This window comes from Leopardus geoffroyi, chromosome C2 (assembly GCF_018350155.1).
Source record: "Leopardus geoffroyi isolate Oge1 chromosome C2, O.geoffroyi_Oge1_pat1.0, whole genome shotgun sequence".
Taxonomy (NCBI): Eukaryota; Metazoa; Chordata; class Mammalia; order Carnivora; family Felidae; genus Leopardus; species Leopardus geoffroyi.
In genome coordinates this window covers 70,410,528-70,435,313 of record NC_059333.1, presented here as the reverse complement: position 1 = coordinate 70,435,313, position 24,786 = coordinate 70,410,528, and the positions used below count along the sequence as shown (strand labels likewise).

The 24,786-nt window shown below is 38.5% G+C and overlaps 1 protein-coding gene across 3 annotated transcripts in view; it reads right to left on the bottom strand.

The window, feature by feature from the left end:
* UMPS (uridine monophosphate synthetase) overlaps positions 1–24,786 on the bottom strand; it is a 42,940-nt gene that overhangs the window by 3,875 nt on the left and 14,279 nt on the right. The window contains exons 5-7 of one of the 3 annotated variants that reach the window (XR_006718375.1): positions 23,309–23,423; positions 20,983–22,163; positions 7,871–7,981 (exon numbers count right to left, since the gene is read on the bottom strand). Coding sequence is in view for 2 of the 3 variants with exons in the window: in XM_045502346.1 (XP_045358302.1) it covers positions 7,812–7,981; positions 23,309–23,423 (285 nt within the window). In the remaining variant the exon portion in view is untranslated. Of the gene's footprint in view, positions 1–7,605; positions 7,982–20,982; positions 22,164–23,308; positions 23,424–24,786 lie in introns of those variants that run through there. The other 2 variants (XM_045502346.1, XM_045502347.1) reach the window with 2 other exon arrangements.

Below are 24,786 nucleotides of genomic sequence, written 5' to 3'. Positions count from 1 at the left end.
TGCTGACTCACAGAATGAATTTGGAATTTTTCTTCCTTTTCTATTTTTTGAAATACTTTGAGAAGAGTAAATATTAACTCTTTAAATGTTTGGTAGAATTCACCTGTGAAGCCACATCTCGTCCTGGGCTTTTGTTTGTTGGAAAAGTTTTGATTACTGATTGAATTCATTACTACCAGTAAGTCTATTTAAATGTTTTATTTTTTATTGATTCAGTTTTAGAACATTGTATGTTTCTAGGAATTTATCCATTTCTTCTAGGTGGTCCAATTTGTGGCATATAATTTTTTGTAGTGGTCTCTTACAATCCTTTGTATTTCTGTGTTGTCACACGGTTATTATTTCTCTTCCTTCATTTCTGATTTTGAGTCCTCTCTTGTTTTTCCTTGGTGAGTCTGGATAAAGGTTTATCAATTTTGTTCATCTTTTCAAAGAACCAGCTCTTGGTTTCATTGGGGTTTGTGGGTGTGTGTGTGTGGGTGTGTGTGTGTGTGTGTGTGTGTGTGTGTGTGTGTATGTGTGTGTGTGTTTTATCTCTATTTCATATATTTCTGCTCTAATCTTTATTATTGCCTTGCTTTTACTATCTTTGGGCTTTGTTCTTATTTTTCTAGATCCTTTAGGTATAAGGTTAGGTTGTTTGAGATTTCTCTTGTTTCTTGAGGTAGGCCTATAACACTTTAAACTTCCCCCTTAGAACTTCTTTTGCTGTGTCCCAAAGATTTTGGACTACTGTGTTTTGTTTCCATGTATTTTTAAATTTCCTTTTTGCTTTCTTCCTTGACACATTCATTGTTTAGTAGCATGTTGTTTAGCCTCCCTGTGTGTTTTTCCAGATTTTTTTCTTGTAATGGATTTCTAGTTTCATATTGTTGTGGTCAGAGAAGATGCTTGATATGACCTAAACCTTCTTAAATTTGTTGAGACTTGCTTTGGGCTTAACATGTGATCTATTATCCTAGAGAATGTTCCATGTGCACTTGAATGTGTATTCTGTTCTTGGATGGAATGTTTTGTATATATGTTAGGTCCATCTGGTCTAATGTATTGTTCAAAGCCATTGCAGCCTTGTTGATTTTCTAGCTGGATGATCTATCCATTGATGTAAGTAAGGTGTTAAACTCCCCTACTATTATTGTACTGGTGTCAGTTTCTCCCTTTATGTTTGCTAATAAAGCAAACTAATGTTTGCTTCAGGTATTAGGTGCTCCTAGGTTGTATGCATAGATATTTACAATTACTATATCCTCCTCTTGTTGGGTTAATCCCTTTACCATTATGTAGTGTCCTTCTTTGTCTCTTGTTACAGTCCGTTTTAGACAAGATCAGGCACGTTCAAGGTGGTATAGCTGTAGACTGTTACAGTCTGTTTTAAAGTCTATTTTGTCTGATAGAAGTATCGCTACCCTGCGCCACCCCCCACCTTCCATTTGCATATGTTTTTTCCATCCCTTCACTTTCAGTCTGCATGTGTCTTTAGGTCTGCAATAAGTCTCTTGTAGGCAGCAAATAGATTATTATTATTTTTTTATCCACTCAATTATCCTTTGTCTTTTGATTGGAACATTTAGTCCACTTACATTTAAAGTAATTATTGGTAGGTTTATACTTATTGCTGTTTTGTTAATTTGTCTTCTGATTGTTTTTGTAACTTCTCCGTTTCTTTCTTTATTTCTTGCTCTCTTCCCTGTGGTTTGATGGTTTGTGTTGATGTTTTGCTTGCATTCCCTTCTTTTTACTTTTGTGTGTCTATTACAGGTTTTTGATTTGTGGTTACCATTGGGTTCATGTACAACATCTTAGTCTTTATTCAGTTGATGGTCATTTAAATTCTAACACATTCTAAAATCACCAAATTTCTACTTCCCCCACCTCCATGTTCTATGTATGTCATCTTTAACATTTTATCTTGTGCATCTCTTGACTAATTTTTGTGGGTATAATTGATTTTATCACTTTGATGTTTTAACCTCCATACTGCGTTTATAAGTGATTAATCTACCTTTACTATAGGTTTGCTTTTATCTATGAATTTCTTTCATAATTTTCCTCTATTTACAGCCTCTTCCTTCCACTTAAATATCTCCTTTAATGTTTCTTTTAAGGCTAGTTTAGCGTTGATGAGCTCTTTTAGCTTTTGTTTGTTTGGGAAACTCTTAATCTTTCCTTCTAATATGAATGATAAACTTGCTGGGTAGAGTATTGGTTGTTGAGTTTTTGTTTTTTTCTTTTCAGTATTTTGAATATATCATGCCACTCCCTTCTGGCCTGCAAAATTTCTGCTTTAAAGTCAGCTGATACCCTTATGGGGTTTCTCTTATATGTAACTCTTTTCTCTTGCTGCTCTTGAAAATTTCTTTATCACTATTTTTTTTGCCATATAAATTATTACGTGTCTTGAAGTGGACCTCCTTGGGTTAATTTTGCTGGGAGCTCTCTGTGATTCCTTGATCTGGATGTTTGTTCCCGTCCCCAGATTAGAGAAGTTTTCAGCTATTATTTCTTAAAATAAATTTTCTGTGTCCTTATCTCTCTCTCTCCTGGGATCCCTATAATTCAAATGTTATTATACTTGATGGTGTTGCTGAGTTCCCTTACCCTATTCTAATTTTTTTTTTTTTTATTTTTAGTTTTGCTGTTCAGACTGGTTGTTTTCCTTATACTGTTTCCCAGATCGCTGATCCATTTTTCTGTATCCTCTAATCTGCTATTGATTCCCTCTAGTTTATTTTTTAATTTCAGTTATTGAATTCTTCAGCTCTGACTTGTTTTTTAAATCTTCTATTTCTTTGTTGAAGTTATGAGCTCATATACTCTTTTCTCAAGTCCATTGAGTATCTTTATGACCATTGCTTTGAGTTATCGGGCATGTTGTTTACCTCCATTTTATTTAGCTCTTTTACTATGATTCTTGTCTTGTTCTTTCATTTGAGACATATTCCTGTATCTCCTCATTTTATCTAATTCTGTGTTTGTTTCTATGTATTCAGTAAGTCAGCTACAGCTCCTGGTCTTAAAAGTAGTATCTTTTTTGTAGAAGTCCTGTGTCATCTTGTAGTGCAATCCCCGCTGGTCACCAGAACCAGGTGCTCCTGGGGTATCCCCTGTGTGGGCTGCATGTGCCCTACTGTGTGTGGCTGAGCCATGGTGGCCTTCAGCCCAGCCAGCTGCAATGACCTGCTTTGTCTGCTGTGGGTGCACTGCACAGGGTTTGATCTCCATGCTGTTGAGAAGCCTGTTTGAGGCCACCACTTTGGGCTCATTAGCAGGTAGGGCTAACAGTCAGACTTGTTGTCTGCAATTAGCTTTTCTGTCACACCTGGGGCAGGTCTTGCTCCCTTCCTGTTTAACTGAAAGGCTCTTGTTGGTGGGCAGAGCTAGCCATCAGACTCACTGTCTGCAGTTAGCATGTCTGCCACAGTCAGGCAGCCATTTCTTTTAGAGAGATTACTGAAAGCACCCAGAGGGGAGGACTGGGAAGGCTGATTCTTGGTGGAATAAAATTTTTGTCTTCCTGGTAACCAGGGGTAGGTCTTGGAGAGCTGCAGCAGGTCGTTAAGCTACCGTTGCATAACAAACCACCTCAGAATTCCATGGCATACAATAATAAGCATTTATTATTATGCTTATAAATCAGCTGGGTCTCCTGTGGAAGGTTGGTGTGGGCTCCACTCTACTTTTTTCTTACTCAATATCCACACTAGCAAGTGAGATGCACTGAGCCTGTGCCTTTTAAAGGGCCCATCAGGTGGAAGCTGGTGGCGCAGAGGTAGAGTGGGTATATCTAGCCAATAGAACTGGGATCTGCTAGTAGCTGAAGTGGTGACTTGGAATCTTAGGAAATCTCAGAATCTTAGGGAACTGAAATTGGAAACCCCTTAGAGATCATCTAATCCAATCACCCCATTTCACAGATGAAGAAATTGAGGACCAATGAGAAATGATTTGCACAAGGCTGCAGAAGAGCTAATTACAAGCAGAGTTTAGGATGAGAATCCCTGTCTCTTGACTAACAATTTGGTATTTTTGTTATACTCTTTACCCCCTTTCTATAGAGGTAGATACATTCAGCTTTTTTACCCCTTTATGTCTATATGTAGATTTGCAGCTATATGTATATTCTTTCATCATTTAATCAACCAAGTATTTCTTGCATACAGGAAGTGCACCAGACTATCACTGTCCTGGTCATCATGGAACTTAGTTTTTAGACTTTGAAAAGGACTTCCATACCATCATAAGAGACATCAGCCAGATTTTCCTTCCTATCAGCCTCAAGAGACATGTTCTTCCAGGAAGATACTGAATCTTCTCAGGATTGAATAGAAAGTACCAAACTAAAGTGGCGATTGTATTGTATTCTATTGCAATTCTATTCTAATATCTAGATGTAGATATTGAGTCTGAGTCCTAAAGTACCCCGTGAACAAGAAGCCTAAGAAACACTTACAACTGGCTGCTACCACCTGACAGGGGATCATATGGCTGGGCTCAGATTATTGGTTATGGCCGTCTTCTCCTCTTGGGGCCCGCATGTGTCACTACCTGTCTCCAGGCTTCCAGTGTTAAAGGTGACAGTCTGCTACTGGTCTGATTTTTTTTTTTTTTTTTTTTTTTTTTTTTTTTAGTCATCTTTATCCTAGAAATTCAATAATTTTCATAGGATATGCCTAAGTTTATGCCTTTGTCCATAACTCCTGCCTCGAACTTAGTGGGCTCTTTTAATCTGCAAACTCAAGTATTTTTTCAAACTAGAGAGGTCAGTTATTTCTTTTTTTTTTTTAACGTTTATTTATTTTTGAGACAGAGACAGAGCATGAACGGGGGAGGGGCAGAGAGAGAGGGAGACACAGAATCGGAAGCAGGCTCCAGGCTCCGAGCCATCAGCCCAGAGCCCGACGCAGGGCTCGAACTCACGGACCACGAGATCGTGACCTGAGTCGAATTCAGACGCTTAACCGACTGAGCCACCCAGGCACCCCCAAGAGAGGTCAGTTATTTCTAAAATGATTGCCTCTCCTCCCAGAATGTCTTTTATTGCTGCATCTGTCTTCTAAAGCTGTCATCTACTCCCTTACTACTTCCATTTTTTTGTCTCCTTGTTCTGAATTTTAATGGCTTCTTCCACTTGCTCTTCCAGCCCATGAATGTAGTTCTCAACATTATCATACCATCTTTAAAATTTTCCATCCCACTTTCAAATTCAAAACTAAAATTATTTAAGTTCTCCCAAAACTCAGGTCTCGTTTTTGGTACTTTGGTCTCTGAAGTGTGGTGTTTCCTGGGGCAGCTCACTCTTACCAGAAGCCTTGTGTGAACATTCAGAAAGTTTGCTGGGCCCCATCCCAAGTACAGAGAATATTGCAATGAATCCAAGATTGAATCCCTGCTCTCTTGGAGCTACTATGGGTGGTTTTTTTTGCTTTCCTCCCCAGGTTGCTGGATTTCCTCAGACACTTTGTCTACCCTTGGCTCTGTACACCTTGAGAGGTGGGGCAGATGCTCCTAGAACAGCAAACCTGTGGCTAGTAGGAGGCCTACAGACTTCTAAGGGCCAGCATTACAGTAATAGGATAATCTCTGTCAGAAACCTCAGTTCCTCCCTAACCAAGGAAAATCCAGTTGACCCGCTGGGGTGTACATACACACACACACACACACACACACACACACTCCTCCACAAGTCCTGAGCCTCCTATTGTTCCTTCTTCTACCTTAACGGAGACAATACCTGGCACCTGCTCTCTTCTTTGGAGATATTGGCAGAGCCTGTAATCATGCTTCTAGGCCTTACCTGAATGAACCCAGCAGCCATTTTCTTCAGAGAGATGGGTGAATGGGAGTTGAGAGGAAGTAACATTGAAGGTGCCTTCTGTCAGTCCCTAGGGGCTATGTTAGGGGGCTTTTCCTAGAGGTAACTACAATCAATGATTAAGGTTGAGTTGGGACTGAGACTCCGGGACTGTGTTAGCCACAAGCTGCAGTGAGTGGATCTCGTTACCATCCTGGGTCTATACTCCTGTAGCTGAACAGTAAGGGAGCCAGACCAGATTTCTTAGGTCCTTCCAGCACTACAAAGCAATTGGCTTATGCATTACTAAATGCCTAGAATACTGGAAGAGGCCAGGGGATAGAATTCTCCACTCCATTAGTCTTACACGTGTTCTGGGTGCCCTGTGAAGGCTGTTCCCTTTTGTTACTAGGACAGGTTATAATGCTCAGTGCTTATGCTCTGTAAATATGCCTTGACTAAGAAAGGGCTGCACGATCTAATGTCTCCAAAATACTTCCAAGCTGAAAAGTACTCTCATAGTTCCTGAGATAGCCAAGTTATTTATCTGAATCAGTTTGTGTTCCAAAGTTTTATGAGTCCAGGTGGGGTTTTTGCTTAGATAAAAGGCCTGCAAAAGCGCTGGGCTTATTCTCAAACATCAGAATCACAGGAAGCACTTGTTAGAAATGCCTTACCCCAAATCTGAGGCAGCATCTCTGGTGGGGCCCAGAATTTGCATTTTAAATGCATGGTCGGGGCCTCTGATTTCATTACCTAGTGGGTCTTGGTTGAGCTTCAGTAGAAGAGGCAGTGCTAGTATACTGATGTGGCCAGAGCTTACACCTGTGAAGGCCAGGTGTAGGTGACCCAGCGGGAATGGGACACCCCAAGATGTCTCATTGTATCTGAAAAACATGTCTTACCAGTTCAGTAGTTCTTAGCATGCTTCTCAACACGCTGATGGATTAAGGACGGAGAGCCTTCAGCTGCAATTGCCACACTGACCCTCCTAAACAAGACCTTGAACATACAGGGTGGGGCCACCTGTTTCAAAATGGGCATCTGAGCTCGTACCCTTTACTCCCAAGACTGTTCCTGAAAAGATGAAAAGAAATATGTAGAATGGGGGCAAATCTCTGTCACTACTGGAAAAGAGGGATCGTGCAGAAACTCAGAAGAACTGGTGGGAAAAATAGTGTATTTGGGACCAGAGAGGGGCTGCTCAACTGGTTATGGCACATGCGTGCAGGTGGGGCCTGTGAAGGTGCATGTCCCTGGCCCTACCTCAGTGGAAACCCAGAAATGTTGGTAACAGCGTCAGCTCTGTTGCTGGGCTCCTTTCTATTTCTGGTGAAGGCAGACTTCCTTGTCCAGGGTAGTTGGGATAATTGTGCAGGATCTGAGCAAACCTTCAAATGGAACCTTAGATGTCTTGACTATTGTCTTTAAACAAATGAAAGAGCAGCTTGTCCACTTGTAATCCAATAAAGCATGAGGAAGCTCTGCCTGCTTCAGCACAGGTCCATAACTGCTGCCTGTGATCGAAATGAAAGCCAGATATTGGCTTCAGGGTTGCAGCTACCATCACCTTCCCCACTGCCTATTTCCCTATGGATACCTCGACTATCACTTTTAAACAGAAAAGGAGAACAGCAAATATTTAAATATTATTTGGGCATCACATAAGGCACATGAAATACTACAACGGTTTGGGCCTTTTGAGGTCTTAAAATTTCTGTGTCACAACAATTAAAGTCTGATCTTTCAAATATGAAAGACCCCAACACAAGCAGGACTGTGACTGCCTAACCAACATCAATCTCAATTAAAAAAAAGCTTGAAAATAAATTTATTATAGTAACAACGCAGTGATTACTCATCATTCAGTATTTCCTAAAGACTGTTAGAAATCCAGAAGTCACTCCAACACAGAACCCATGAAAGAATCCAATCCATTAAATGCTGCTTATTATTTCAAGCCACGCTTCTCAGGAGACCATGTATCTTCAAGGTCTTCACAAACATGTATCCAAGACACTCAAATTCCAAGTCTACTCAAATAAGCTTCCCAAGCAGCTTTTCGGTACAACTCAGCTGCTTCCAGACGATTAGATGACATTATTATGCCCCGGCCTACAATGATGATATCAGATCCTCGTTTGCCAATAACTTCTTGTGGGCTATTATACTGTTGGCCAAGATTATCCCCTGCAAAAACACCAAAGTCACTGTTAATAACACAATATTAAAAAAAAAAAAAAATCAAGAAACTGATCATGACTTTTCTGAAAAAGTACCTAACCAATTTTTTTTTTAATATGAAATTTGTCAAGTACCTAGCCAATTTTAAATCAGTATGTGCCATTGCTTTCCATGCCCCTGCTGGACAGCAAGTGAGTAAAAGCAAGTCAGTAAAAGCAAAAAGTCTCTTTGGATAGGCCAGAGACCCCCATGGCAGAGAGCGATGCTAGCCAACTCCTCTTCAATGTCTAATTTTAGAGCATTTATAGGTTAACAGTATCAAAAAACCATAAATCTTCTATGTTGCCAAAAAAGGTTCGTTACCAAAATAGCAAACCCAATAAAAACTGACCTTGCAATCAGACATTTATACTATACATCTTAGAATCACTGTGACACTGTTGAAAAATTCCTCACAAACCTCTAATCTGACCACAGCCAAAGTGAGCCTTTCTGCACCCATTAAGTACCAGATTATGTACAAATCCTAATTCTTAATTTTGACTACTGCCTTTCTTACTCTATCACAATTTGTTTTAACTTGGTTTTTTTTCATGTTTGTTTATTTATTTTGAGAGAGAAAAAAGAATGAGTGGGGGAGGGGCATAGAGGGAAAGAGAGAATCTCAAGCAGGCTCCAGACTGTCAGCAGAACTTGATGTGGAGCTTGATCTCATGAATTATGAGATCATGACCTTAGCAGAAATCAGGAGTTGGAGGCTTAAGCAACTGAGCCACCCAGGTGCCCCAATAATTTGTTTCTTAATTAAGTATAATTATACAGAATATCCTAGTATTCAGGTGTACATCATAGTGCTTTGATATTTTTATACATTAGGAACTGATCCCCAAAATAAGTCGTTACTATCAGTCACCATAGTTATTACGATATTGACTATATCTATACATTACATCTCCGTGGTTTATTTTATATCTAGAAGTTTACCTCTTAATCCCCCCTTCACCTATTTCATCCATTCCCCAACTGTCCCTCAACTAGTAACTAACACTTTGTTTCTTGTATCTATGAGTTTGTTTCTGCTTTGTTTGGTTTGATTTTTCAAGATTCTAATATAAGTGAAGTCATCAGGTACTGGTCTTTGACCTATTTCACTTGGCATAATACCCTCAGTATGTCACAAATAGCAAGACTTCACCTTTTTTCCCATTATACATATATATCACACCTTTCTCCATTCATCTATTGATGGATACTTAGGTTGCTTCCTTATCTTGGCTATTGTAAATAATGCAGCAATGAATATATGGGTGCATATATCTCTTCAAACTCGGATTTTTTTCCTTCTGATAAATACCCAGAACTAGAATTGCTGGATTGTATGACAGCTTTATTTTTAATTTTTTGAGAAACCAGTACTGTTTTCCACCATGGCTGTACCAATTTACATTCCTACTAACACTAGTGGACTAGGGTTCCCTTTTCTCCAAACCTGGTGAACACTTGTTATTTCTTGTCTTTCTGATATTAGCTACTCTGACTGGCATGAGGTATTATCTCATATGGTTTTGATTTGTATTTTCCCTGATGATTAGTGATGCTGCTATCTTTTCATCTACCTGCTGACCACTATCTACCTGTCTCCTTTGGGAAAATGTCTATTCAAGTAGTTTGCCCATTTTTTAATAAAATGTTTAAGTTCTTTATATATTTTGGATATTAACCTTTTATTCTTATCAGATACATGACTACTTGCAAATTCCTTCTCCCATTCAATGGGTACCTTTTATTTGATGGTTTCCTTCACTGTCCAAAAACTTTTTAGTTGCATGCAATCCCATTTATTTTAGTTTTTGTTGCCCTTGCCTAAGGAGACCTGTCAAAAATATAGTGCTAAAAGAGCTTACTGCCTATGTTTTCTTCTACGAGTTTTATAACTTCAGGTCTCACATTCAAGTTTAATACGTTTTCAATTTATTTTTGTATGATTTAAGAAGTGGTCCAGTTTCATTCTTTTCCATGTAGCTGTACAGTTTTCTCAGCACCACTTATTAAAAAGACTATTGGGGCACCTGGGTGTCTCGGTCAGTTAGGCATCTGACTTTGGCTCAGGTCATGATCTCACAGTTCATGGGTTCGAGCCCCGCACTGGGCTCTGTGCTGACAGCTCAGAGCCTGGAGCCTGCTTCAGATTCTGTGTCCTCCTCTCTCTTGGCCCATTCCCCAGCTCACACTCTGTCTCTCTCTCTCTCTCTCTCTCAAAAACAAACATTAAAAAATAAACATTTAAAAAAATAATAAAAAGACTATCTTTTCCCCATTGTGAATCTTGTCTCCTTTGTCATAGGTTGACCAGGTAAGAGTGGCTTTATCTTTGGGCTCTCCCTTCTGTTCCATTCATCTATGTGTCTGTTTCTATGCCAATAACATACTACTTCAATTACTATAGCTTTGTAATCAGGAAGCATAAGACTTCCAGCTTTGTTCCTCTTCCTCAAGACTGCTTTGGCTATTCAAAGTCTTTTGTGGTTCTATACAAATTTTAGGATTCTTTGTTCTAGTTCTGTAAAAAATACCATTGGTATTGATGGAGATTGTACCGAATCTGTACATTGCTTTGGGTAGTATGGACATTTTATAATTCTTTAAATCCATGAGCACATAATACTTTACATTTGTATCATCTTCAAATCTTTCACCAATGTCTTAACAGTTTTCAGAGTACAGGTCTTTGAGTTCCTTGGTTAAATTTATTCCTAGGTATTTTATTTCTTTGGATGCAATTGTAAATGGGTTTTCTTCTCTTTCTGATAGCTTATTATTAGTACATAGAAACACAACTCATTTCTGCATGTTAATTTTGTATCCTGCAACTCTACTGAATTCATTTATTCTAGTAATTTTTTGGTGGACTCTCAGATTTTCTGTAGAGACATACCTTGTTTTACTGCATTTCACTTTACTGTGCTTTGCACATACTGTTTTTTGTTTTGTTTTTTTTTTGTTTTTACAAATTGAAGGTTTGAGGCAACCTTGTATTCAACAAGTCTATTGACCTGGTTTTTCCAATAGCCTGTGCTTACTTTGTATCTCTATCACATGTTTGTACTTGTCACAATATTTCAAACTTTTTCATCATTGTTATAGTAATCTGTGATCAGCGATCTTTGATGTTACTAACATAACTGTTGTGGGGCACAACAGACTGCCCATATATGATGGTGAAATTAATAAATGTGTGTTCTGACTGCTCCACCAGCATCTCTCTCCCTCTTCTTGTGCCTCCCTATTCTCTGAGACACAGCAATATTGAAATCAGGCCAGTTAATAACCCTACATGGCCTCTTAAGTGTTCAAGTGAAAGGATGAGTTGCATGTCTCTCATTTTGAATCAAAAGCTAGAAATGACTAAGAACAGCAAGGAAGTCATGTCAGAAGTCAAGGCAGGCTGAAAACTAGTCCTCTTGCACCAAACAGCAAAGCTGTGAATGCAAAGGAAAAATTCTTGAAGTAAAAGTGCTACTCTACTGAACACATGAAAGATAAGCAACACCACCTTATTGCTGATATGGAGAAAGTTTTTGTGATTTGGATCAAAGACTGAACCAGCCTTATCCAGGGCAAGCCTGGATAAACCAAAGCCTTATCCAGGGCAAGGCCCTAACTCTCTTCAATTCTATGAAGGCTGAGAGAGGTGAGGAACCTTCAGAAGAAAAGCTGGAAGCTAGCAGAGGTTGGCCCATGAGGTTTTAAGAAAGAAGCCGTCTCCATAGCATAAAGTACAAGGTGAAGAGGCAGGTGCTGATGTAGAAGCTGCAACAAGTTATCCAGAAGATCTAGCTCAGGTAATCAATAATTCATTAATTAGTGAAGATGGCTACACTAAGCAACAGATTTTCAATGTAGATGGAACAGCTTTCTTTTGGAAGAGGATGCCATTTAGGACTTTCATAGTTAGAAGTTAATACCTGGCTTCAAAGTTTCAAAGCCTGATCCTCTTTTGTTGGGTGCTGATGTAGTCTGTGACTTTAACCTGAAGACCATGCTTATTTACCATTCTGAAAAATCCTAGGGTCCTTAAGAATTATGCTAAATCTTCTCTGCCTGTGCTCTATAATGGGACAAAGACTGGATGACTGCACATTTGTTTACAACATGGTTCACTGAGTATTTTAAGCCCACTGTTAAGACGTACTGCTCAGAAAAAAAGATTCCTTTCCAAAAATTACTGCTTACTGACAATGTACTTGATTTCCTAAGAGCTCTGTTGGAGAGGTACAATGACATCAATGTCGTCATGCCTGCTAATACAATATCCATTCTAAACCCATAAATCAAGTGGTAATTTCAAATTTCAAGTCTTATTATTTAAGAAATAGGTCTTATAAAGCTATAGCTGCTACAGACAGTGATTCCTCTGATGGAAAGTACACTGAAAATCTTCTGGAAAGGATTCACTATTCTAGCTGCCATTAAGAACATTTGTGATTCATGGAAAGAGGTCAAAATACCAGCATTCACAGGCTCTAACCCTGATGGATGACCTTGTGGGCTCAACACTCCAGTGGAGGAAATAACTATAGATGCAGTAGAAACACCAAGAGATCTAGAATTAGAAGTGGAGCCTGAAGGGGCGCCTGGGTGGCGCAGTCGGTTAAGCGTCCGACTTCAGCCAGGTCACGATCTCGCGGTCCGTGAGTTTGAGCCCCGCGTCGGGCTCTGGGCTGATGGCTCAGAGCCTGGAGCCTGTTTCGGATTCTGTGTCTCCCTCTCTCTCTGCCCCTCCCCCGTTCATGCTCTGTCTCTCTCTGTCCCAAAAAAAAAATAAATAAACGTTGAAAAAAAAAAAAAAAAAAAAAAAAGAAGTGGAGCCTGAAGAGGCAACTGAATTGCTGCAGTTTCCGGATAAAACTATAACACATGACGCTTCTAAGAAAAATTTTTTAAATGTATGTTTATTTTTGAGAGAGAGAGGGGGGCGGGCAGAAAGAGAGGGAGACACAGAATCTGAAGCAGGCTCCAGGCTCTGAGCTGTCAGCACAGAGCCCGACACGGGGCTCGAACTCACGAACTGTGAAATCATGACCTGGGACGAAGTCGGAGGCTTAACTGACTGAACCACCCAGGCGCTCCTGCGATAAAATATTTTTCGGGGTGCCCAGGTGGTTCAGTCAGTTAAGCCTCTGACTTCGGCTCAGGTCATATCTCGTGGTCTGTGAGTTTGAGCCCCGCGTCAGGCTCTGTGCTGACAGCTCAGAGCCTGGAGCCTGTTTCGGATTTTCTCTCTCTGACCCTCCCCCATTCATGCTCTGTCTCTCTCAAAAATAAACGTTAAAAAAATTAAAAGTATTTTTAAAGTATGTATTTTGTTGTTTTAGACATAAAGCTACTGCACACTTAATACTCTACAGTATAAACACAACTTTTATATGCACTGCGAAACCAAAAGTTTCACTTGGCTTGCTTTATTGGCAATATTTACTTTATTGGCACTATTTATTGCACTGGTTTGGAACTGAAGCCACAATATCTCTGAAGTATTCCTGTGTACAGTATCATGTCATCTGCAACTACTGAGTTTTACTTTCTTTCCTTTTCAATTTAGATGACTTTTATTTTTCTTGCCTAAATGCTGTCAGCAGGACTTCCAATGCTATGATGAATTTTTTTTTTTATTGAGGTATAACTGACATATAACATTAGTTTCAGGTGTACAACATTAATGATTTGGTATTTGTATACACTGCCAAGTCATCACATTGACTACCTGACAATTATCACCTTAATTACAAAAAAATTTTTTTTCTGTGCTAAGAATTAAGACTCTCTTAGCAACTTTCCAGTATGAAATACAGTATTACTAATTATAGTCACCATGCTGTACATTACATCCCTGTGACTTATTTTATAACTGGAAGTATGTACCTTCGACACCCTTCACCCATTTCACCTACTTCCTACCCCAGCCTCTGGCAACCACTAATCTATTCTTTTTATCTATGAAACTTGTTCTAGTATTATACTCCACATACAAGTGAGATCATATGGTATCTGTCATTCTCTTATTTCATTCCGCATAATGCCCTCAAGGTCCATCCATGTTGTCACAAATGGCAAAATTTCATTATTTTTATGTCATAATATTTCATTGTGTGTATATATATTCCATGGTACACATACACACGTATACATCTCTATTCATCCATTGACACTTAGGTTATTTCCATATCTTGGCTATTATAAAGAGTGCTGCAATAATATGGGGGTACACATATCATTTTGAGTTAGTGTTTTGTTTTCCTTGGATTAATAGAAGTAGAATTAATGGGTCAGATAGTTCTTTTTTTAATTTTTTAAAATTTTTATTTTTTTAATTTATATCCAAGTTTAGTTAGCATATAGTGCAACAATTTCAGGAGTAGATTCCTTAATGTCCCTTATCCTTTTAGCCCACTCCCCTTCCCACAACCCCTCCACTAACCTGTTTGTTTTCCATATTTAAGAGTCTTTTATGGTTTGTCCCCCTCCCTGTTTTTATATTGTTTTTGTTTCTCTTCCCTTATGTTCATCTGTTTTGTCTCTTAAAGTCCTCATATGAGTGAAGTCATATGATTTTTGTCTTTCTCTGACTAATTTCACTTAGCACAATACCCTCCAGTTCCATACGTCGTTGCAAATGGCAAGATTTCGTTCTTTTTCATTGCCGAGTAACACTCCGTATACACCACATCTTCTTTATCCATTCATCCATTGATGGACATTTGGGCTCTTTCCATACTTTGGCTATTGTTGATAGTGCTGCTATAAACACTGGGGTGCATGTACCCCTTCAAAACAACACACCTGTATCCCTTGGATAAATACCTACTAGTGCAACTGCTGGGTCATAGGGTAGTTCTATTTTTAATTTTTTGAGGAACCTCCATACTGTTTTCCAGAGTGGCTGCACCAGTTTGCGTTCCCAACAGTGCAAAAGAGATCCTCCTTCTCCACATCCTCACCAATATCTGTTGTTGCCTGAGTTAATGTTAGCCATTCTGATAGGTGTAAGGTGGTATCTCATTGTGGTTTTGATTTGTATTTCCAATGATGAGTGATGTTGAGCATTTTTTCATGTGTCGGTTGGCCATCTGGAGGTCTTCTTTGGAGAAGTGTCTATTCATGTCTTTTGCCCATTTCTTCACTGAATTGTTTATTTTTTGGGTGTTGAGTTTGAGAAGTTCTTTATAGACTTTGGATACTAACCCTTTATCTGATATGTCATTTGCAAATATCTTCTCCCATTCTCTCGGTTGCCTTTTAGTTTTGCTGACTGTTCCCTTTGCTGTGCAGAAGTTTTTTACTTTGATGAGGTCCCAATAGTTCATTTTTGCTTTTGTTTCCCTTGCCTCTGGAGACATGTTGAATAAGAAGTTGCAGCGGCCAAGGTCAAAGAGGTTTCTGCCTGCTTTCTCCTTGAGGATTTTGGTGGCTTCCAGTCTTACATTGAGGTCTTTGATCCATTTTGAGTTTATTTTTGTGTATGGTGTAAGAAAGTGGTCCAGGTTCATTCTTCCACATGTCGTGTCCAGTTTTCCCAGTACCACTTGCTAAAGAGACTGTTTTTATTCCATTGAATATTCTCTCCTGCTTTGTCAAAGATTAGTTGGCCATATGTTTGTGGGTCCATTTCTGGGTTCTCTATTCTGTTCCACTGATCTCAGTGTCTATTCTTCTGCCAGTACCATACTGTCTTGATGATTACAGCTTTGTAATACAGCTTGAAGTCTGGGATTGTGATGCCTCCTGCTTTGGTTTTCTTTTTCAAGATTGCTTTGGCTATTTGGGGTCTTCTCTGGTTCCATACAAATTTTAGGATTGTTTGTTCTAGCTCTGTGAAGAATGCTGGTGTTATTTTGATAGGTATTGCATTGAATATATAGATTGCCTTGGGTAGTATTGACATATATTTTTAACTTTTTGTGGAAGTTTCACATGGTTTTCCATGTTGGCTATACCAATTTACATACCACCAATAGCGCACAAGGGTTCCCTTTTCTCCACAGCCTTACCAACACTTCTTGTCTTTTTGATAGTAGCCAATCTGACAGGTGTGAGGTGATATCTCACTGTGGTTTTGATTTGCATTTCCCTGATTAGTGATGTTAAGCATCTGTTCATGTTGGCCATCTGTATGTCATCTGTGTAAAATGCCTTTTCCGATCTGCTGCCTATTTTTTAATTGGATTATTTTTTTTGGCTATTGATGTACATGATGAGTTTAATACATGTTTTGGGTGTTAACACTTTATCAGATATATGATTAGCGAATATTTCCTCCCATTTAGTAAGTTGCTTTTTAACTTTGTTGACGATTTCCTTTGCTGTACAGAATATTTTAGTTTAATATTGTTCCACTTATTTTTGCTTTTCTTGCTTTTAGTTTTGGTGTCAGATTAGAAAAATCACTGCCAACACTGATGTCAAGGAGCTTATCACCTATGTTTTCTTCCAGGAATTTTATGGTTTCAAACCTTATTTCAAGTCTTTAATCCATTTTGTATTAATTTCTGTGTATAGTATAAGACAGTGACACAGTTACATCCTTTTGCCTGTCCAGTTTTCTCAACGCCATTTTATTTTTTTTAATTTAATTTTTTAAAATTTACATCCAAATTAATTGGCATATAGGGAAACAATGATTTCAGGAGTAGATTCCTTAATGCCCCTTACCCACTTAGCCAATCCCCCCTCCCACAACCCCTCCAGTAACCCTCAGTTTGTTCTCCATATTTATGAGTCTCATCTGTTTTGTCCCCCTCCCTGTTTTTATATTATTTTTGCTTCCCTTATGTTCATCTGTTTTGTCTGAAGTCTTCATATGAGTGAAGTCATATGATTTTTGTCTTTCTCTAATTTCACTTAGCATAATACCCTCCAGTTACATCCATGTAGTTGCAAATGGCAAGATTTCATTCTTTTTGATTGCCGAGTAATACTCCATTGTATATATATATACCACATCTTCTTTATCCATTCATCCATCGATGGACACTTGGGTTCTTTCCATACTTTGGCTATTGTTGATAGTGCTACTATATAAACATGGGGGTGTATGTGTCCCTTTGAAACAGCACACCTGTATCCCGTGGATAAATGCCTAGTGCAATTGCTAGGTCATAGGGTAGTTCTATTTTTAATTTTTTGAGGAACCTCCATACTGTTTTCCAGAGTGGCTGCACCAGCTTGCATTCCCACCAACAATGCAAAAGAGATCCTCTTTCTCTGCATCCTAGCCAACATCTGTTTCTCAACACCATTTTACTGAAGAGACTGTCCTTTCCCCATTGTATATTCTTAGCTCCTTTGTCATAAATCAACTGATCATATTTGCATGGGTTTATTTCTGGGCTCTCTTCTGTATTCCACTGATCATTGTGTCTGTTTTTAAACCACTACCATACTGTTTTGATTACTATAGCTTTGTAATTATAGTTTGAAATCAGGGAGTGTGAAACCTCTAATTTTGTTCTTTTTTCTCTAGATTGCTTTGGCTATTTGGGATCTTTTTTGACTCTATACAAGTACTAGGGTAGTTTATTTTACTTTAGTGAAAAATCTCACTGGAATTTTGATAGGGAGTGCACTGAATCTGTTGATATATTTTGAGTAGTATGGACATTTTAACAATATTAATTCTTTCAATTCATGAGCATGAGTATCCTTCCATTTATTTGTATCTTCTTCAGTTCTTTCATCAATGTCTTACATTTTTCAGTATACAGGCCTTCAACTTCTTTGGTTAAATTTATTCCTAGGTATTTTATTCTTTTTAATGCCATTGTAAATGCGATGGTCTTAATTTCCCTGACAGTAGGATATTAAGTGCAGAGAACGCAAGATTTTTGTATCCTGCAACTTGACTGAATTCGTTTATTAGTTCTAACCTGTTTTTGGTGGTCTTTCAGGGTTTTCTATATAATAATATCATATAATCTGCAAATAGTGACTGACAGCTTCACATCTTCATTTCCAATTTGGATGACTTTTGTTTCTTTTTTCTGACTAATTTCTGTGGCTAGGACTTCTATCTAGTACTATGTCCAATAAGAGTGGTAAGAGTGGGCATCCAGGTCTTGTTCCTGATTTAAGAGGGCAAGTTTTTATCTTTCCACTGCTGAATACAATGTTAGCTGTAGGCCTGTCATCCGTGGCCTTTATTATGTTGAGGTATGTTCCCTCTATAGCCACCTTAGGCCTTTATCATAAATGGATACTGAATTTTGTCAAATGCTCTTTCTGCATGTGTTGAGATGATCATATGATTTTTACCCTTCATTTTGTTAATGTAGTATATCACACTGATTTGCAGAAGCTGAACCATCCCTGTGTCCTTAGAATTCCAGCTGACCATGGTGCATAATCCATTTAAGATATCACTGAATTCAGTTTGCTCTTTTGTCGAGGATTTTTGCATCTATGTTCATCAGGAATATATTGGCTTTTAATTTTCTGTTCTTGTGGCATTCTTATCTGGTTTTGGTGTTTAAGACTTATTATGTGGCCTACCATGCTATCTACCCTGAAGAATGTTCCATGTGCACTTGAGAAAAACCTCTATTCTACTGCTTTTGGACAGAATGTTCTGTATATATCTGTTAAGTCCATCTCATCTAATGTGTTGTTTTAAGCTGATGTTCCTTTACTGGCTTTCTGTTTGGATGGTCTATCTACTGATGTGAGATATTAAAATTCCCTACTATTCTTGTATTACTATTTCTCCCTCTAGGCCTATTGATATTTGCTTTATATATTTAGGTGCTCCTATGCCAGATGCAAAAAAATTTACAAATGTTACATCCTCTTGTTGGAATGACTCCTTTATCATGTAATGCCTTAGTCTGTCTCTCATTAGTCATTGTTTGAAAGTCTATTTGGTCTGATAAGGGTCTATTTCTTTTGGTTTCCATTTGCATGGAATATCTTCCCCATCTCTTTATTTTCAGTCTATGTATGAAGTGAGTTCTTATACTTTGCTTCTACCTGAATGGAGTCTTTTATAGCCAGCACATGGATAGGTCTGGTTTTTAAAACCCATTCAGCCACTCTGTCTTTTGACTGGAAAATTTAGTCCATTTAAAGTAATTATTGTTAAGGGGAGCCTTGGTGGTTCAGTCACTTGAGCATCCAACTCTTGATTTTGGCTCAGGTCACAATCCCAGAGTCGTGGGATCGAGCCCTGCATAAGGCTCTGTGCAGAGTATGGATTCTCTCTTCCTCTCCCCCACACTCTAATACATACATACATACATAAAATAATTCTTGTTAGGTATATACTTTTTGCCATTTTGTTAAATTGTTTTCTGTCTGCTCTCTGTTCTTCTCTTGCTCTCTTCCTTTGTAATTTGATGACTTTCTTAAGTGGTATGCTTGGATTTCTTTATCCTGTGCATCTAATTAAGGATGTGTTTTGTTGTTACAATAAGGCTTACATTTAACAACTTACATCTATTTTAACAAATTACATTTGATAGCATTCTAAAGGTCTACATTTTTTGGGGGTGTCTGGGTGGCTCAGTCAGTTGAATGTCTGACTCTGGATTTTGGCTCAGGTCATGATCTCACGGTTTGTGAGTTCAAGCCCCACATCAGGCTCTGCCCTAACAGTGTGGAACCTGCTTGGGATTCTCTCTTTTTCCCTCTCTCTGCCCCTCCCCTGCTTGTGCTCTCTCTCAAAATATACTCAAAAATAATAATAATAAAGCTCTACATTTTTATTCCCCCTTTTACATTTTCAATATCACATTTTATAATTGTAACTACAAGAATTAAAGGATATTTTTTTATTACATTTGTCTTTTAACTTAAAAGGGATTAATCTAGGGGCACCTGGGTAGCTCAGTCGGTTAAGCATCTGACTCCTGATTTTGGCTCAGGTCACAATCTCACAGTTTGTGAGTTCGAGCCCTGCATCGGGCTCTGTACTGTGTCAGCATGGAGACTGCTTGGAATTCTCTCTTACCCCCACCTCACTCATGCTCACTCTCTCTCTCAAAATAAGTAAATAATTCCTTTTAATAAGTTCATTTAATCTACTTCTATTTGCCTTTCCAGTGAGATTTATTCTTTCATATGTTTTCTTGTTACCAATTAGCATCCTTTTGTTTCAGCTTAAAAAACCCCCTTTAATAATTTCTTATAAGGCTGGTTTAGGGATGATGAACTTCTCCGTTAGCTTTTGCTGTTCTGGAAAACTCTCTTATACTTCAATTCCAAACTTTGCTGAGGAGAGTTCTTTGTTGGAAGATTTTTTTTCTTCAAGCACTTTGAATCTATCTCACCACTCTTCTGGCCTGCAGTTTCTGCTGAAAAATCTACAGATAATCTTTAATCTTATGGGGCTTCCCTTGTATACATACAAGGGAGTTGTTTTGCTCTTGCTGCTTTTAAGAGTCCTCTTGGTCTTTAACTTTTTTTTTTTACTTTTTTCCTCCAAGTTTTTATTTAAATTCCAATTTAAAATCAAATATATATAGTGAATCCGAGTAAATAAGGGGAATGCCTTGGCAGCAGATGTAAAAATCAGGACACCAGGTATGTGTAAAAACTCCCTTCTGGGAGATACAGGTACTGTGGAGTGTGCTCGGGGGAAGAGCATGAAGATGGCGCTCACCAGTCTCTGTCCCCGACAAGTGTTGTAGTAGGCTCTCAAACGTATGTGTTAAATTAGGTGTCTGCCCCCTAGGGCAGCACGTTAACAGTAGCAAATGAGCCTTTTTTACTTAAAGTCTGGGCACCATCAGCTATCTCTGAGCCCTTTAAGAGACATTTCTAAGATTACTAAAGTAGGCTTCACCCCCAGTGCAGACCCTAATGCAGGGCCTGAACTTAAGACCCTGAGATCAAAACCTGAACTGAGATGAAGAGTTGGACGCTTAACCGACTAAGCCACCCACTAGCCTTACGGATATAAGCCCTGTTGGTTTACAAAACTGTGTCTCTTGAGTATAGGTCTTAAAAGTTGGGAGTACCTGATGTGCAATTCAACTCCTTCACTCTTCAGGGAGATGCTCCAAGTTTTGACTTCCCTCCTAAGTTTGCTTTATGGTGAGACTGAGTCCCAGCATCTCCTACCCACTTTGATGTGGTTTTCTTCTCATTTGCCAGATACACAGTTCTTGCTCAGCCAGACACTAGGATTTTTTTCAGAGAAAAACGTTCCATGCACAGCTGTAGACTCCGTGTGTTCATGGGAGAAGAGGAGTTCAGGATCTTCCTACATCACCATCTTGAACCAGAGTCCCACATTTTTCTTTTTAAATTTTGTTGTTCTTGAACTCTTCTGCTAAATGGCTTATCTTTCAAATCCAAGATGCTTTAAATGTTCCTAAAAGCCTAGATCCTTTTTAGTCAAAGAATTAGGGTGGCTTACAATGAACATTAACAGTTGACAAGCATAGCACTGTGTGAAGTGCATTCTATACATCACTATCTCACATAAGCCTCTCAACTGTAAGAGGTCAACGCTGTTATTATTCCCATTTTACACCTGACAATGAGACCGGAAGAAGTGAAGTGACTTGTCCAAATATACATGGCTGCTAAATGGAAGGGCCAGAAACCCAAATCTGACTCAAAACATTTAGTGCAAAATTAAAATGTCAAAGTTGTCCAGCACTAAGGCAGCTGTCGCAAACTTGGGTGAGTCATTCTGCTGCAGCCTGCTCTGTGGCAAATACAATCTGTAAAACCCCCAATACTTGTTAACCCCACGGATTCAGCCGCCATTCATTCACTTACCTGAATTTTCATTAGCCTATGAGTTTCTTCCTGGTTAACTTTCTATAATGTTTTCTGCTTAAAGTACACAATTAAAAACAAACCACCAAACCCCCAAAAGGTGGTACCTTCCTTAAGTATGGTGGTATTATATAAAATAATTAACCTTGAAGGACCTAACAGGAATCCACTAGTCCTAGTATGTCGGGGTTTAAAAAGAAAACCAAGGTTTCCCAAACTCATACCTTCAATCATCACGTTCTCATATTATCGTCTCAGTCACACCAACCCTTTCAACTGTTCTTATACAGCGTATTGTTCACTCCTTCAACATTTATACGAGTATTTACAGACCATTTATGAAGCACAGGAGCATTGTGCTGGAGGATATGCAATCTTCAGAAAGAGTTCTCATCCTCAAGGAGTTTTTAGCCTAGAAGAATATTCCAGAAATACTCCACATGTGCAAAAATATATACAAGAATGTTCACTGTTTGTATAACAGTCCAAATCTATCAACAGGGGAAATGGTTAAACAATTTTAGCCCAGTTATAAGTAGGAAACACTATGTAGTTGTTAAAAGGTTAACTCTGGATGTAAAAATGTAATATAGCCACATATACAGAAAACATTCTCCTAAACTTTACCTGCATATGTGAGTATATAAAGCCAAAGGTTTCGAAGGATATGTGACACACCAATTGGAGGGGAAAGCTAGACTGGGGAATGCAGGGTGCAATGGAAAGATGAGCATGATATATACAAGAATGACTAATACAAAACCTACTTTGCTCACAGTATTTTCACAGGTACCTTTTGAACACCTGACAAATTGCACTGAGGGGAGACAAGCACAGCTGTTGTCATTTTTTCCAACTCCAACTTCTTAAGCCTAACCCATAAAGAAGGAAAGAGAGAGAAAACGGGATAGAATGAACTCCCCTACCTGTGATAAGCAATCTTTCTTGGACAAAAATCAATTCGGGAAAAATGTTTCTAGGTCATTTCTTCCCCCATTCAAAACCAAAGCCATTTTACTGAGTCCCACAGGACATTTAAAAATGCATATTTTTATAACCCAGATCACTCCCTTCACTACAGTGTTTGTCCTGTTTTTCCACTATAACTACTTTTCTCAGACTGCTAAGTGTTTTATGTTTGGGAGACGTGAAAGAACCATCTATCTCCACACTCAGAAGGCACAATACGCATTAACATGTCAACAGTTCTGCAAGGTCCTCTAACAAAGAAATAAATGTTGGATTTTGTTAGCTTAGAGCATTCTTCCTTGATCATAGAATACCTTTTATGGCAGCATATTCAGAACATTAGTTGGGATAGACTAAACTAAAATTATCAGTTTCTAGGCATATTTCAACAAAAAGTAACTCTAAACTTTCACCCTAAAATTAGCCTGCAAATTATTTTGCACATCTAGGTCAGGATTACCAAGCCAAAGGGCTCATTTGCTACTGTTCTGGGCGAACAAGCTTTCTCTTTAGTAACTTTGTAATAACAAAATTTTATTGTGGGTAAAGAAGCATTTTGGAAAAACCATGACCAATAAACAGATTTACCTCCTGCTTCTAACTGAACTCCTGGAGTCAAGTGAAGAAATTCTGGTTTCATGCTTACTCGGGAGCCAGAGATAAAACCAACCACAAACTCAGAATGCTCTTCAGCCATTTTAACCTATAAGGAACGTAATATAGATTACAAGAAAGTAGTTAATTACACAGAGTAACAGCTCTACAAGTAAAAACTTGATTCTATTAACTAATAAGAAACTTCTACTTTATATCACTGATATTAAACTCATTTTATCTAAAACAAGTAATTTATGACTCTATATATTTTATCTAATAAGACCCTGAGATAACCCTTTCTCCCAATTAATCATACCTTAAAAACATTACAGAATGCTATACCATGTGCATCTAAAATTGAGATGCTGCATGATCATGCTTGAGAACCCACCTACCTCTAAAAAGGGTATGTGGAAAGTACTCTAGAATACATTTATGATGATACGAAACCAAACTGAAGACTAATTCCTACCCACACAGGGTACTACTCCATATCCAGATACCTACCATATTGTCAAGGGCTAAAGAAATCTCATCTACGTTCGCCAATAACTGATCTCCACAATTTCTGTAGCATTTCCTCACATTTATAGAAGGCTCTTCCACGAGGCTCATACTGTTCCACTCGTGCCACCAAGTATTCTCACCCATCAAGCCATGTCTTGTACTTGAGGCAGACCCAGAACCCCAGTGCCAAATATTAGCACTGATTCATGGACCCTCCACTATGAGATCTGGGAAATCACATTTATGTTCAATATAGGGGTGAGGTTAAAACCTGGCCCGAGGGCCATGTGATTTCTTCAGAGTTCCAGTCTTTGAAATAATATAATAAATTCCCGCTTAAAAATTAACATTTTACTAAAATTTTATTACTTTTAAAAGTAATAGTCTTTAACATATCTATAAAGGAAGTTTGTTTTTTTTAATGATTACTTATTTTTTGAGAGAGAGAGAGAGAGACGGAGCACAAACAGGGAGAAACAGAGAGAGAGGGACATGCAGAATCTGAAGCAGGCTCCAGGCTCTAAGCTGTCAGCACAGAGCCTGATGCGGGACTCGAACTCAAGGAATGGGAGATCATGATCTGAGCCAAAGCCAGACACTTAACTGACTGAGCTACCCAGGCGCCCCTGTAAAGAAACTTTTTAACTAAATAATTATCCGTTCAATTTCATTCTGGTGTGTAGATGTAGGGGTTGGGTATTAACATGTAGTGTTATAAGAACTTTCAAAAATGGGGGAGTTACTGGAGTAAACAGTATGTCTGAACTCTAGTTTACAGCTTTCCCACCCAATACCAATCAATAGCAAAGACTGAAAAAGATAAAAGTACTTCATTTGGGCTGCTGTCATGAGAATGTGCATCTCTGTGGGACTTAGGGGATTCTGAGAAACTGCAAGTCTGGCAAGAAGCCCTTCAACTTCAACTCATGGCAAAATGAAAAAAACAAAACAAACAAAAAAAA